General features: G+C 38.8%; 1 protein-coding gene across 1 annotated transcript; it reads left to right on the top strand.

The window, feature by feature from the left end:
• Window positions 1–215: 215 nt before the first annotated feature.
• On the top strand, window positions 216–13,579 carry trappc14 (trafficking protein particle complex subunit 14). The gene is made up of 10 exons (XM_026936039.3): window positions 216–922; window positions 2,968–3,063; window positions 5,952–6,081; window positions 6,596–6,682; window positions 7,654–7,774; window positions 8,070–8,217; window positions 8,409–8,643; window positions 10,006–10,142; window positions 10,360–10,559; window positions 11,287–13,579. The coding sequence occupies exons 1-10, from the start codon at window positions 473–475 to the stop codon at window positions 11,438–11,440; spliced, it is 1,758 nt and encodes a 585-aa protein (XP_026791840.3). The 5' UTR covers window positions 216–472; the 3' UTR covers window positions 11,441–13,579.

Here is a 13,579-nt window from a genome sequence, read left to right as displayed (position 1 = left end):
TAGATAGCTGCATAGCTAGTGATAATTGGAGGTGGTATTTTTTAAATGCTCACATTTTTTTTCCAACAGAAGACAGTATCTGGTTAGCTTTATTAAAGTCCATGTCAGCTCATGTTTGTTAGCATAGAACTATCTCAGGATTGTTAATCGATAATCTACTGTTCCTGCCTAGTTGGGTTTCAGCTCCTTAGCTGTACGCCATCGTGATTCGATTAATAGGCCTGCAGGCTGGTTTGAATGTACCACAGGAGCTGACAGAACAACGACATGGCCCAAAACAGGCTGTATTTTAATTGTATTTATTGCGGATAATTGTCATGTAAATAGACCTACACGAGAGACGAATCAGGGCGATTCGATGATTTATGTCTGGGGAGAGGATGTTTTCCCGCTGCTAGTTAAACAGGCCACCCGGATCTATTAGCTTAGCTGGCTAGCTCTCTGCTTTCGCGGTGATAATAACATCCCAGTCATGGTTTTGATGATGGAATCGCAGTGCGAGTATTTTATGTATTTCCCCGCCGTGCCCATTTCCGACCTGTCAGACCCGGCTCGGTACCGCAGCCTCCCGCGCCGCAGCCATCTGTACCTGGGGGAGACGGTGCGCTTCCTGCTGGTGCTGCGCGCGCAGAGCGGCTCGGGCTCCGGGTGCAGTGAGGAGCGCGCGGGCCGCGGCTGGCGGGAACTGGCTGCGTCTCTGCGCGCGCTCGCCAGCGTGTGTCCGGGTGAGAGCAGGGCGCGGGGGAGAGAGCGTTCCGGGGAAGATGCAGCCGAGGAGGAGGAGAGTGATGAAGATGATGGAGCGGCGAGCTGCTCAGCCAGAGGAGCCGCGACATACCGGGGATTCAGGGAGTGTAAGCCGCTTCTCATCCACAATAACCCCGGTAACGGCGCCAGGGAGTTCCGCAGAGCTCCGGTGCAGGTGGGCCACCTTTAGAGACTACAACTTATTTATCTGTTGAATGACCCAGCGTCATCTAATAGATAAATAATATATATATATATATATATATATATATATATATATATATATATATATATATAGAATTTCAGCAAAGAATTGCTGTAGCGCTAAGATGCCTTCAAACATAATGAAACTAAATGTTTCTACATTAAAAAAAATACTATAAAGAGCAGTAAACAGTAATAAATGAAACAAAGTCAATATTTGATGTGACGATCCTTCGCTTTAAAAAATATATATAGTAGTCTCAGGTGCAGTGTGTGCAGTTTTATAAGGAAATGAGCTGTAAGTGTTACTGAGCATCTTGCAGAAGCAGTCACAGTTCTTCTGGAGACTTTGACTGTCGCACTTGCTTCTTATTTTTGCAGCGAAACCCAGCAGCCTTCATTATGTTTTTTGTCTGAAAAGTGTCTCTTATGTAATCTGCTGCTTTCTTTACTGACATACAAACATTTTTCTGTAACATTTAATTTTGTGCAGGAAAACTAATGCTTGGAATTCTGAAATGTTTTTGTAGTGAATCAATAATGTAGAAGTCATAAAACAAAAATCTATAGCAAAGTTTGTACTAAAAAAAATAGGGTGCCTAAGGTACTACATATATATATATATATATATATATATATATATATATATATATATATATATATATATATATATATGTGTATATATATATATGTGTATATGTGTATATATATGTATGTGTGTGTATATATGTATGTGTGTGTGTGTGTGTGTGTGATGTCTGAGCAATAACTAGCTTCCTTATAATATTTGCTCTTTCATAGACGCCATCAGACGCATGAGTAAAAACAGATTGTTTGAACTGGCCCTATACCTACACTCCACTTTCTTAGGTACACATAGCATTCACTGGCCCTTTTATCAGGTACACCTGCCATGCTGTTGCGCCTTGTAGGTTTACATCTGCTGACTGTGGTGCATCTACTTTATATACAATTTGCTTCACATCCTTTGCCCAATCCATCACTGGAAAGAAGGTGCCATAGAAACATTACTGACTGGATAATATTTGGGTGGTGAGCTATTGTGTTTGCAGTAATTTGCAGTAATGACACTGACATGTAGAGGTATGTTAGGGTAAGTATGGCACTGGTACAAATGTCTCAGGTGCAGCTGTGTTGCAGGGTTTTTATTAAACACTCACAGAGTTGTGAACCTAAAATTTCCCTTGGTTAGAAGCTGATCACTGAATAAAGGTTAGAGACGGCATTTGGCTTAAACTGTAGATGAAAAAAAAGGTCAGCTATACTGTCAGACTGTACAGATATCAGATTGACCAACAAGATGTGCGGCAATGTGGCCAGTATGTCTATAGTGTTTGGAAAAAAATAAATAAATAAACAAGAACTCTCATACAAATGCATTGGCCACTACCATGTCGGTGTCATTGCTCTGCTCGTAGTGATCAATCGCTGAATACTACTACTGCTATTAATAATAATAATAATAATAGTAGTAATCATTTATTCTGGTCTGATATTATATATATTTCCATTGTATTCTGTACAAAGCAAAAGATTGGCTGCAGTTACTAATTGTATACCTACACCTGAGGACTGAGGTGAATACATGCGGTTTCCTAAATGGGTTGTGGTTTAATGTTTGGCCTTCTGAATGGTTCCTTATGCAGTATGAGGGACCGTAACCTAACAATAACACTAGCTCCAGCAATGGTGTAGTCATCTTGTTGCTGAGAAGCCAATACCACATGTCTTACACAATAAAACCGTTATTTGTATGCTTTAAAATATATGTATGAAAACCCTCCATGAGAATAACGAGTCTCCGAATGAAGTCTGGGCCTTGGTCTAGTGTTTGCACAGCTGTCTCTGTAGTTACACCCATTTGTGTAAACCTTTATGCTAAATGCTCCTCAAATACAAGTGACAAGTTATCTGTAAGGAGTAATGTAGTGGGTGGTTACAACGTGCTTATTGCCCTTTGTGTTATGTGTTTCTCCAACTTGTGATCTTGTTCAGTCACCTGTGGATGAGCCAGTGGTTCTGAATGATGAAGTCATCTTCCCCCTGACTGTGTCCTTGGATAAACTCCCAGTCAACACACTCAAAGTGAAGGTAAGAACAGCATATTATTAGCCTAGAGGTAATTGCATATATTTGCAACTGTGTATTTGGGTTTCTTACCTCTTTCTCCTATGTGCTCAGAAATGTTAGCTGGATGTGCCCAAATGCAGCTCAGTGGCAGGCGGTACTTTGTAGTCGCTAACATAATAATGGTAAAAAACATGTTTTTACAGTGATGGTATTTTGCATTTGTCCATTTGTCTTAGGTTTTGTCATTTGCAAGATTACCAAAATTTTATAGCGTTGTAGTCTTTGTGTATGGCGGCCTTGAAAACCCTTTCACATGATCAAATTTTTATGCTACATATTTTTATGCAAACTACAGGCTTTCCTGAACTGAAATGTGTTTCTCTTTTATATGTATGACAACCAGAAGTACAGTTAAAGCATTTTAATACCTGGTTACCACCAAAAATGAAAAAGGGAGAGCATTTCATTTACATTTAAAGATTCAATTTCAGTAGGAGCAAGATCTTTCTATATATAACCTAGCTTGCTTAAGGAGAAACAACACCACTGTCACATTATAAAGAATTTTAAGAAGTTAACAATAGGAAATATATTACACCTTTGATTTTCAGTATCATCCACGTCAGTCTCTGTCTCATCACCTGAGGTAAAAGTCACTCGTGGAATTTAAACGCGAGTCTCATCATCGTCTCTTCTCATTTAGTCAATAAAATATGTTTTGTTGGTTAAATTTCTTGTTATTAATGTTTTTATTTGGTCTTTTAAACATTTCAAAGACTTTGTTCACTGTCATCTGTGCAGAGTATGTAAGCACTCCTCTCTGTTTTGATGATGATGTGATGATGCAGGAGCATCTCAGACATTTTGACAGCTGGTACCTGATCACAGATTGATTTCATTAGGCTTGTGTCCATTTTATTATGACATGTAACTATCTAAAATATTTCCATTTTTTTTGGTGAAATATATTTATGATTTCCTGAAGTAGAGATGTCAAACAGTATTACTGGCAGGAAAAACTCGATTTTGGTCAAAACCTGTTTCTTCATCATTTTTGTCTGTTTGGCAGAATTCAGCCACAGTGACATCTGGCTGGTTTTTGCAGACTGCCACACATACAGTGGATATAAAAAGTCTACACACCCCTGTAAAAATGGCAGGTTTTTGTGATGTAAAAAAAAAATGAAACCAAGATAAATCATAACTTTTTCCACCTGCAATGTAAAATTACAACATATAAAAATTAAGTGAAATACAGTCAGAAACATTTCAGGGGAAAACAGGAAAAATAAAAAAGTTACAATAACCTAGTTGCATAAGTGTGCCTACCCTTTTATGATTGGGGATGTGGCTGTGCTCAGAATGAACCAATCACATTCAATCTCATGTTCAAAAGTAATTATCATACAGCTGTCATTAGTAAAATTATTCTGATTAACACCAAATAAAGACCACTGTTTCTTCCCATCTTCTTGGTTTCGTCTTACTGCTGAAGCCATGGTCTGCAAAGAGCTGACAAATCCTGTACAGGGTCTCACTGTCGAAAGATACTGATCAGGAGAGGGGTATAAAAAATTTCAAAAACATTATATGTACTATGGAGCACCATAAAGGCCATCATGAACAAGTGGAGAAAATGGAGCACCACAGTGAAATCACCAAGAACAGGATGTCCCTCCATAATTTACAAAAGGACAAGACAAAAACTTACCAGGGAGGCTGCCAAGAGACCAACGACAACATTAAAGGAGCTGCAGGAATATCTGACAAGTACTAATTACTCTCTGCATGTGACAACTATCTCTCATATTCTTCATAGTTCTGGGCTATGGGGTAGGGTGGCTAGACGGAAGCCCTTTCTCACAAAAAAAAAACAAAAAAAACATCCAAGCTCAAATAAATCACCCCAAACCATATGGCAAACTGTGTTATGGTCTGATGAGACCAATTCCAAAAGGTATGTTTGGTGCAAAAAAAAAAGAAAAAAAAAGCACATCACCAAAAGAACACCATACCCACAGTGAAGCATGGTGGTGGCAGCATTATGCAGTTTCTTCAACCAGAACTGGGGCTTTTATCAAGGAGGAGGGAGCCATGAATCATAAACCTGTCGATTTTAGTGCAAAACATTCAAGTGTCTGCTAGTAAGCTGAAGATGAAAAGGAATTTCACCTTTCATCATGACAGTGACCAAAAGCGTACATCCAAATCAACCAATGAATAGCTTAACGAAAAGAAGATCACCGTTTCTGAATGGTCTAGAGCCCGTGCCTTGACCTAGACTTGAATTCAACTAAAAGTCTATGGGGTGACTTGAAGCTGGCTGTGCACAGGAGATGCCCTTACAGTTTGATGGATCTAGAATGTTTTTGCAAGAAGGAGTGAGAAAGTATTGCCAAGTCAAGATGTGCCACACTGATAGACTCTTACCCCAAAAGTGGTGTAATAAAATCAAAAGGTGCTTCAACAATGTATTAGTTTAGGGGTGAGCACACTTATGCAACTAGGTTATTAAGTTTAAAATTTTTATTTTTTTCCCCTAAAATGTTTGATTGTGTTTCGCTTAATTTTTATATGTTTTAATTTTGCATTGAGGATGGAAAAAGTTCTGACATGATTCATCTTGGTTCCCTTTTTTTTTTTTTTTTACAAAAACCTGCCATTTTAACAGGGGCGTGTAGACTTTTTACATTCACTGTATTCTATGTGATCAGAAGAATCGTGAAAACAGAAAAGTGATATCATAAATCATAAGTCTTGCATTTTAGCCAAAATTATACCTAATAAAAATAATGTTTTATTGTTGATTATGGTGTACCTGCACCTTCTAATAATGACTGACTCAAAAATGATAAATGTCCCCTTTTGGATCAGGAATTGTAGATTTGTTCTGCTTGTGCCTTGTCCAGATCATAGTGACTGTATGGAAACAGGAGGAGGAGAAGGCTGAGATCCAGGAACATGGCTACCTCAGCATTCTTCAGCAGAAGAGCCCGTGCCAAACCTTCCGCCAGGACCTCAACACCTTCAAAGCCCAAGGTAAGTGCTCACTTTCTACTCAGTAAAACCAAGCAACACAATATCATGATGTGTTCAGTTTCTAATGCTGCATTTGACACCTCAGAAGTAGGAAGTCAGAGCTCGGAGCAACAAGCTAGCCAGCTCAGTGTAATGTTTGATGTTGATTTGACACCACTTGCTGAACTCGAGGAACTAAGAATTGAGGAGACCATTCTGAGTTCCTGAGTAGGAATTATGAATTGAGTTGAGTTTTCTTTGGGTTTTTCCTGATCATAAGTTGGGAATTATGCCACACATCTCCAGTTTTAGTTATTCTAAATGTTTCATTCTGTTCTATTCTATTTGTCTTTTTTTTTGTTTTAAACTGACCGATTTGTTATCCATTATTATTGGGGTCAGCTTAATGCATTTTAATTCTAATTTATTTCAATGAATGATGTGCATTTTGCAGAATAAGGGTGAAAATATATTGTTTTGTGACTGTAATGAAGAAATTCAACAATCAGTTTTTCCCCATATTTTCTACTTTCAGTCAGCACCACTCTAAACGTCCTTCCTCCACCCACAGTGAAGTGTCAGCAGATGACTGTGTCTGGAAAGCATCTGACTGTACTTAAAGGTATGTTGGAAAGCTTATTACCATATTATGGTGTGTTATTAATTAAAAAAAAAAAAAAACAGACCTTTAAAAATTAGACTTTAAAAATTAGATTCAGTGCAATTCTGATTAAGGTGAAAATTGTTTTTGGTTCTTAAAATGTACTTATTTAGCTAGATATTGTTTATCAAGTGTGAAATTGCTATTCTACCCACTGTCTACGTTTCTATGTATATGCCTGTACATATTTTGGCAAAATGTGCGAAAACAATAGATTATTGATTTTTTTTATATATATTTCTTTGTAATGGGGCATAACACACACACAGTTGTCACTTAATTTAAAGTGAAGTGAAGTTAAAGGTCTCATTAGATCTCATTGATACAGGTTGACAGAAGTAGGGTTTGGGGCATCAAACATGGGTATTCCCCAAAAGTATTTTTTGACATTTGAGATCATTACAGATATGCCCATTTTGATTGCATTTGAGTTGATTCTGATTCTGCGTAAAAAGAATTATATAAACGTACTTGGGTTCTTCTTCATAGCGTGTATACTTTGTGAGTTATTAAGGGGAAAGTACAAGATTTATAGGGGTCATTGCTTCCACAGTAAGCAAAATATCACATCTCTTTATAAAATGAACGACTGTCTAAAAGCAAGTGGAGTGTAATTTTACTCTTTGAGCAGATACTGTAATCAGGTCCTCTGAGAATATCTGATAGAAATGAGAACAGAACTATCTTCATATTATTATAGAAATAGTTCACCTGAGCCCCATTTCTAATAACCTTTATAAAATATATTTACACAGGTGGTGTCAGGTTGCTCAGTGTAAGGTTACTTGTGTATTTATGTTGTGGTTTGATCATGGAATAAGGAGTAAGCCAGCTTTTAGACAGCTGGAGATAACCTGACGTGGTTATGCACCAGTGCTTCATTTCTGTGACTTCCGTCCCTGTGTGTGCTACATCCTGTTTATGCATGTCAGTGTTAAACGGAAGCTCTCAGGAGGACGTGTGTGTACATGATGTACGAATCCTGCCCAACTTCAATGCCTCTTATTTACCCATGATGCCTGATGGCTCCGTGCTGCTGGTCGACAATGTGTGGTATGATATTATTAAACTTTGTGTACTAAATGATTTTTATTTTTAAGTAGATCATTATTTAAAGTAGATAATGCATGTTTCATTGATGTGCCCCTCTATAAACACGTTACTGCTAAACTCATCAACTCATTACATCAAACTCATACAACTCAACTAATTATATTAATTCCAACTTTTTAGAAACTTTTAAGTGTGTAACTTCAATATATGCTAAAGAATTAAGTAAACTGTGGCCCTGGTTGGTGTGAATTAGTATTTGAATACTAATCTTTTCACTTTCTCTATCCTGCTGCAGCCATCAGTCAGGTGAGGTTGCCATGGCGTCCTTCTACAGGATGGACAGTGAGTCTAGTCACCTTCCCAGCATGCTCAGTGCTCTAGAGCAGCAAAACTTCCTGTTTCAACTGCAGCTCAGTGACCAGGCCCAGGATGATTCTAATGAGGTGTGTGAAGAGAATAATGATGATGGAGCTTTGTAGTATTATGGAGATTTTATTATTTAATATTAATTCCATAAACTGATTAATATTAAGATCAATTAGTAAAACAGTTTGTGTACTTGCTATATATAATGGCAAACCCAGCTGTGATCAGCTAAGAGACTTGTTGAGCTGAGTGAATGTTTGTGACCCAGGGTCTTGAGGTGCCACTGATAGCAGTCCTCCAGTGGTCCACTCCCAAGCTGCCATTTACCAGCTCCATCTACACACACTACAGTGTGCCTAGCATCAGACTGGACCGGCCTCACTTCATCATGACCGCAAGCTGCCCCAGTGCCGTAAGAGCTCACGAGCACTTCAGAGTGCGCTACACACTCCTCAACAACCTGCAGGACTTCCTGGCTGTACGGCTCGTCTGGACACCAGAAGGTGAGGAGGAAGGCCATGGAGGGATGACAAAAATAGCTGATAGAATTCTAGAGATAGAAATTATGGAGCTCATTGTTTCTCTGAGCTCTGTTGGGTTCTTCCTTCAAAACATTAAACTTTTATTTACAAAAAGGTTGATGTATAGAACTTCCCATTTTAAAAGCCATCTTAAATCCTGGTTTATCTTACTAAGTCTGAAACTTATCATAAGTATCTTAACATTAAACCGTGACATGTAAGCCTAGTGTAGCATTGCTGACTCATAGCTTTGATTTGTATGGGTTTCCTTCAACCTCCCGAAAACATGCCAGTTGGCTTATTGGCGACTCTAAATTACCCCTAGGTGTGAATGTGTGTATAAATGTGTGTGTGCATGGTGCCTTGCAGTGGATTGGCATCCCAACCAGGGTGTATTCTCAACTCAAGCTCACTGTTCCAGAGCCACTGCGACCCTGACCAGGATAAAGTGGTTTCTGAATGTGGGCGAGTGACATATCCTAAAGTAAGATCAGTTGAGAAACACTGATATAGAATGGGTGTCTGATGTTCAAACAGTTAGATATGTTGATGCCTTGGGTGGTGAAAAAATTCTGAAGGATAGCTTTGCGTGTGTGTGTGTGTGTGTGTGTGTGTGTGTGTGTGTGTGTGTGTGTGTGTGTGTGTGTGAGAGAGAGAGAGAGAGAGTGAGAGAGATCTTGGATGATTGGAGAGAAGACTATAATTACAAGAGTAGTAAATGAAGGGATAACAGAGAGAAAATATGAAGTGAGGAAATGTGAAGAGAATCATAAAGAACAGAGAGAAGCAGAAGGCAGATGTACAGAATGGTGAGAAGTAAGAAAAGGAAGTGAGTGGTTAAAGGTTAAAACAGCATTAGACTAAGAGATGAAAAGAAAAGGTTACCAAGAAAAACCCTAACAAGGTGAAAAGCAAGCTGTTAACAGCCCAAATATAGAAACTCTTAGATAAAGTATGGATGTGTTAAAGTAGACAGCTTTATATACAGTTTTAAAAGTCAAAGAAGTAAAAATGTCAGTGAAGTTGCTGTTGTTTCAGGGAGTGCATTGGGTACGAGTGTAGCAGTGTGTGTTTGTGTGTTAGCATGCCAGATGAACTGACATCAGGCTTATTGGACCAGGGTTTTTTCCTGTGCTAATAAGCAATATGTAATACACACCCTGCAGATGGAAGAAGGAAATGTGGGGGAACTAAAATCTGGGTTTAAGTTTAAAACTAGACATCATGGCTGTGAGAAAATGGTTAGACTCAGGAGATCACTCTTCATTTTCACTCCACCTCTTGTCCTCATTTTTTCTCTTATTTTACAGCTAATCTTCTCATCCTTCTCCCTGTTCCCTCTAGGCCGTGGGCAGAAGGAGGACCCGGCAGTAAATGCAGTAGTGTGTCATTCTCCTCTAAGTAACCTTGGTTACTGTCGCAAAGGCAGCACTCTCTCTGTCTCTGTGGCCTTCCAGATCCTCAAAGCTGGCCTCTTTGAGGTAGTGTGTGTTTGAGTTGCAAAAATAGCTCACTGTCTGAAATCGAGAAAGATTGAATTGAAGGCAGAGTAATTAGCTTTGTATCAGTGGACAAAATTCTCATTTGAAGTACTTTCCAGAATAAGATTAAATCTTTTACCAGCTTGTTAGAGCGAATGCAACTCATCATTCCCTTACCTTATCTTGCTTCCATTATCCAACCCCTTCCCCCCTTTAGCTGAGTCAGCACATGAAACTAAAGCTGCAGTTTACAGCATCCGTGTCGAACCCGCCCCCTGAAGCCCGTCCTCTCTCACGTAAGAACAGTCCGTCCAGTCCTGCTGTACGAGACATACTGGACCGACACCAGGCCAGCCTGAGCCTGGGCCGCTCGCAGTCTTTCTCCCATCAGCAGCCCTCCAAGTCCCACCTCACCAGGTATGGACACACACACTGACAAGGTGACAGATCTTGTGTGCACAGAATTAATATAAGCGGGCTTTCATACCTATTAATCAGTTTGTTGAGTCAGAATCTGAGTAAAATTGGTACTTCATTCATTTTCTTCTTGGCTTGGTTGCACATAATTAAACTAAATAAAAAACAAAACAAAAAAGCAGGTAGGGCTGAAAACATATTTGTAAAACTCATTCATTCATTAGTCACAAATCACAAAAATCACCTGAGCCCAGAGAACATGGAGCCAGTTATAAATAAATGGTTAGATAATTATATAAATAACTAGTTTAAAATATTTTGTGCATCACATCCAGCTTTTATTTTCTCTTTTTATTTGCTGTTTCATATATTTAGAACACATAGCATTTCTGCAGCACTCTACAGCTCTCTCATTTGATTTAGTTTGCACCTCATGTCTCAGTTTAGCAGCTCGCATCTACAAAAAAAAAAAGTGGCCCACAGCCCAAAATACACGGCATGTTTGCTTTGTATCACTTCTCACTGCAATTGAACCATGCTACAGTTAACTTGGGAGCAGACTGATTACTTTTGGTCTACCACTGAGTGCAGATTCTGTGTTCTCACCTGCCTAAATGAACAAAATCACGGGAGATTTCAACTGATCAAAAGCTATATGATTGTGCTAGCAGCCACACTGTCTCTTCAGACACTGAAACTGTTAACTTGTACTTCCTTCTGATTGCAGGACAGGCAGTGTTATGGAACGGCGTGCAATCACTCCTCCTGTCGGTTCTCCTGTCGGTCGGCCACTCTACCTCCCCCCGGAGCGGAGCATTTTATCGCTCGACAAGATCGCCAAGCGCGAGTGCAAAGTGCTGGTGCTGGAGTCACACAGCTAAATGTACACACACACACGCACACACACACACACAAATGCATCACTGGGAAGAACAGGAAGTGTCACACTGGAATTTAATTTTGAAATCTTAGTTGTAGTGAGTTGTTAATTATCCAACTTGAACTGATTTGTTCTGGAAAAGTGTAACGTGGAATGTTTAAGGTTCTCTGTAATGTAGCAGACACAGGGTCTTTTAGTTTTAGTAGTGTTCAAGTGAGGGGTTGATTTTTATGTTTCTACACGTTCATTGTTTACATGCTGTGCATTAAGGCTCCGCATCTGCTTTCAGATCAGGCGCAAAATATGCTACTGTCTACTGACATCATTCTGAAAGGCAGGTAAAATAAGAACACAGAAATGCTGTAATCCACAAACTTATGAAGTAGTTCAGTCACTTTAAGGCCTTGTTTTAAATTTGTCACTCCTTAATTCAGTGCACAGTGCACTATGTGAAGACTAGTGTCTGAGGAAACACATGGGGTCATGAACCTGGAATTGACTGGAAGTCAACCTGCCTGAATGTTTGTTTATAACATTTGTGAGTCAGTCTTTTCTGACTGTTCTCTATTACAGTATGCTGTTCCACTGACCTCCACCAGTGGATACCTTTTTTTTTTTTTTTAATTTTTAAAATTATTTCTGAATGTAAATGTATTTATTTATTTTTCGTGGTCTTGCCAGTCTTAATATCTACATCCATTCCTTTGCTCCTGCGCAATCCTTTGTATTTCTTTGTTTTAATGTTTTAATATATATATATTGTTTATTTATGAGCCTTTAAATTGATTGGGTTTTTTGATTATTGATACCTGATATAAGCTGCTATTATGTATCACAGTACATTTCAATCTTAAGTGTTGTTTTTGGGAAACTTAAATGCAAATTCCTGAGGCAGTGCAGCGTCTGTTTTTGACTGTCTCTTTGACTGACTATGATCCTGATGGTTAAAAAAATGTTCTGAAAGGCCAAATTAAAATATTATGCAATCTTTGGATGGAAACTACAGTGCCCTAGTGTAGCATAGTCTTTGATATTAGTAACATTCTCACACATAACAGCTTCCTTCTCTAATACATGATTGTTATACATATAATGGAATATGGAATGTTCTCTCTTGATCTCAGCCATATCCAGCTTGAGGTCCCCCCCCTCCACCCTCCCCTTTCTCATAGTGCTTTGCTTGACATAAGCACTCTCCCTCATACACACACATACACACAACCATGCCGATGCCCACAGGTGAGTTGATGAGCCACTTTATGTTCCTCCTGGTGGGCGTCATGTTGTCTGACATCATTTTGATTTATTTCTATGCTTTATACTTATATTCAATGAGTCCCATGTTCCAGTTCTGTGCTCCAACGGTGGCTACCAGCACCATGTTATTGATTTGTGTGTATTGATTTTGTGCCGGTCTTTGGGGGCAGATGCTGACATGCCTCTCAGCTGTATTGATAATTGAACAGAAGGCTTTAAGCCCCCCTGCCTGATTTCACATTACAATCATTGCATGACTGATCTGATTTGACCCCTTGAATAGAGAATTGGTGTGCATTAATATTCAGTGCTTGTATGATGAGGACCTGTTTGTTTGTATTCCATAACAAAATTTTAGCTAGACAGTGCAGCTACCTGCTTAAAAGCTCTCTCTTTTGCAGTTCTCTGTGGTCTAATATCTACAAGTATGATCAACCTGACTGACCTACTTTACTGTATGAGGCACGAAAATGTGATCATAATGCCATAGCTTCAGTAAGAAGAACTCCTCTCGTTATTTCAATGTTCAACAAACTATTTCAAACTTTGGACTTGAAGTTGATACTACTCCATAAACATGCTCAATACATGAAGTTTCATGTTTTATTATTTTGTATTTTTTTTGTATTACATCATAGGAATCAAATTGGTACATTTATCATATGGGTTATTGAAGTTTTTTTTTTTTTCATCTAAGCACTTTATTGCAATTCTTTTATCTTTCTTGGATTGTCATTGGATTGTTTGATTGCTGATGTCTAAAGGTTTACTCTTATCTGAAGTGTTTAAATTGCAAAATGTGTTTAAAGCTTGTGACAACCCTACTGGGTAATGCACTTGAAAGAACCGAATAAATGGATGTGGGCATTTGTAATGTTTCTTT

The sequence above is a fragment of the Pangasianodon hypophthalmus genome, chromosome 4, assembly GCF_027358585.1.
Source record: "Pangasianodon hypophthalmus isolate fPanHyp1 chromosome 4, fPanHyp1.pri, whole genome shotgun sequence".
Taxonomy (NCBI): Eukaryota; Metazoa; Chordata; class Actinopteri; order Siluriformes; family Pangasiidae; genus Pangasianodon; species Pangasianodon hypophthalmus.
Note: the sequence above shows the minus strand (reverse complement) of the source record. Positions and strands in the feature narration are given on the sequence as shown.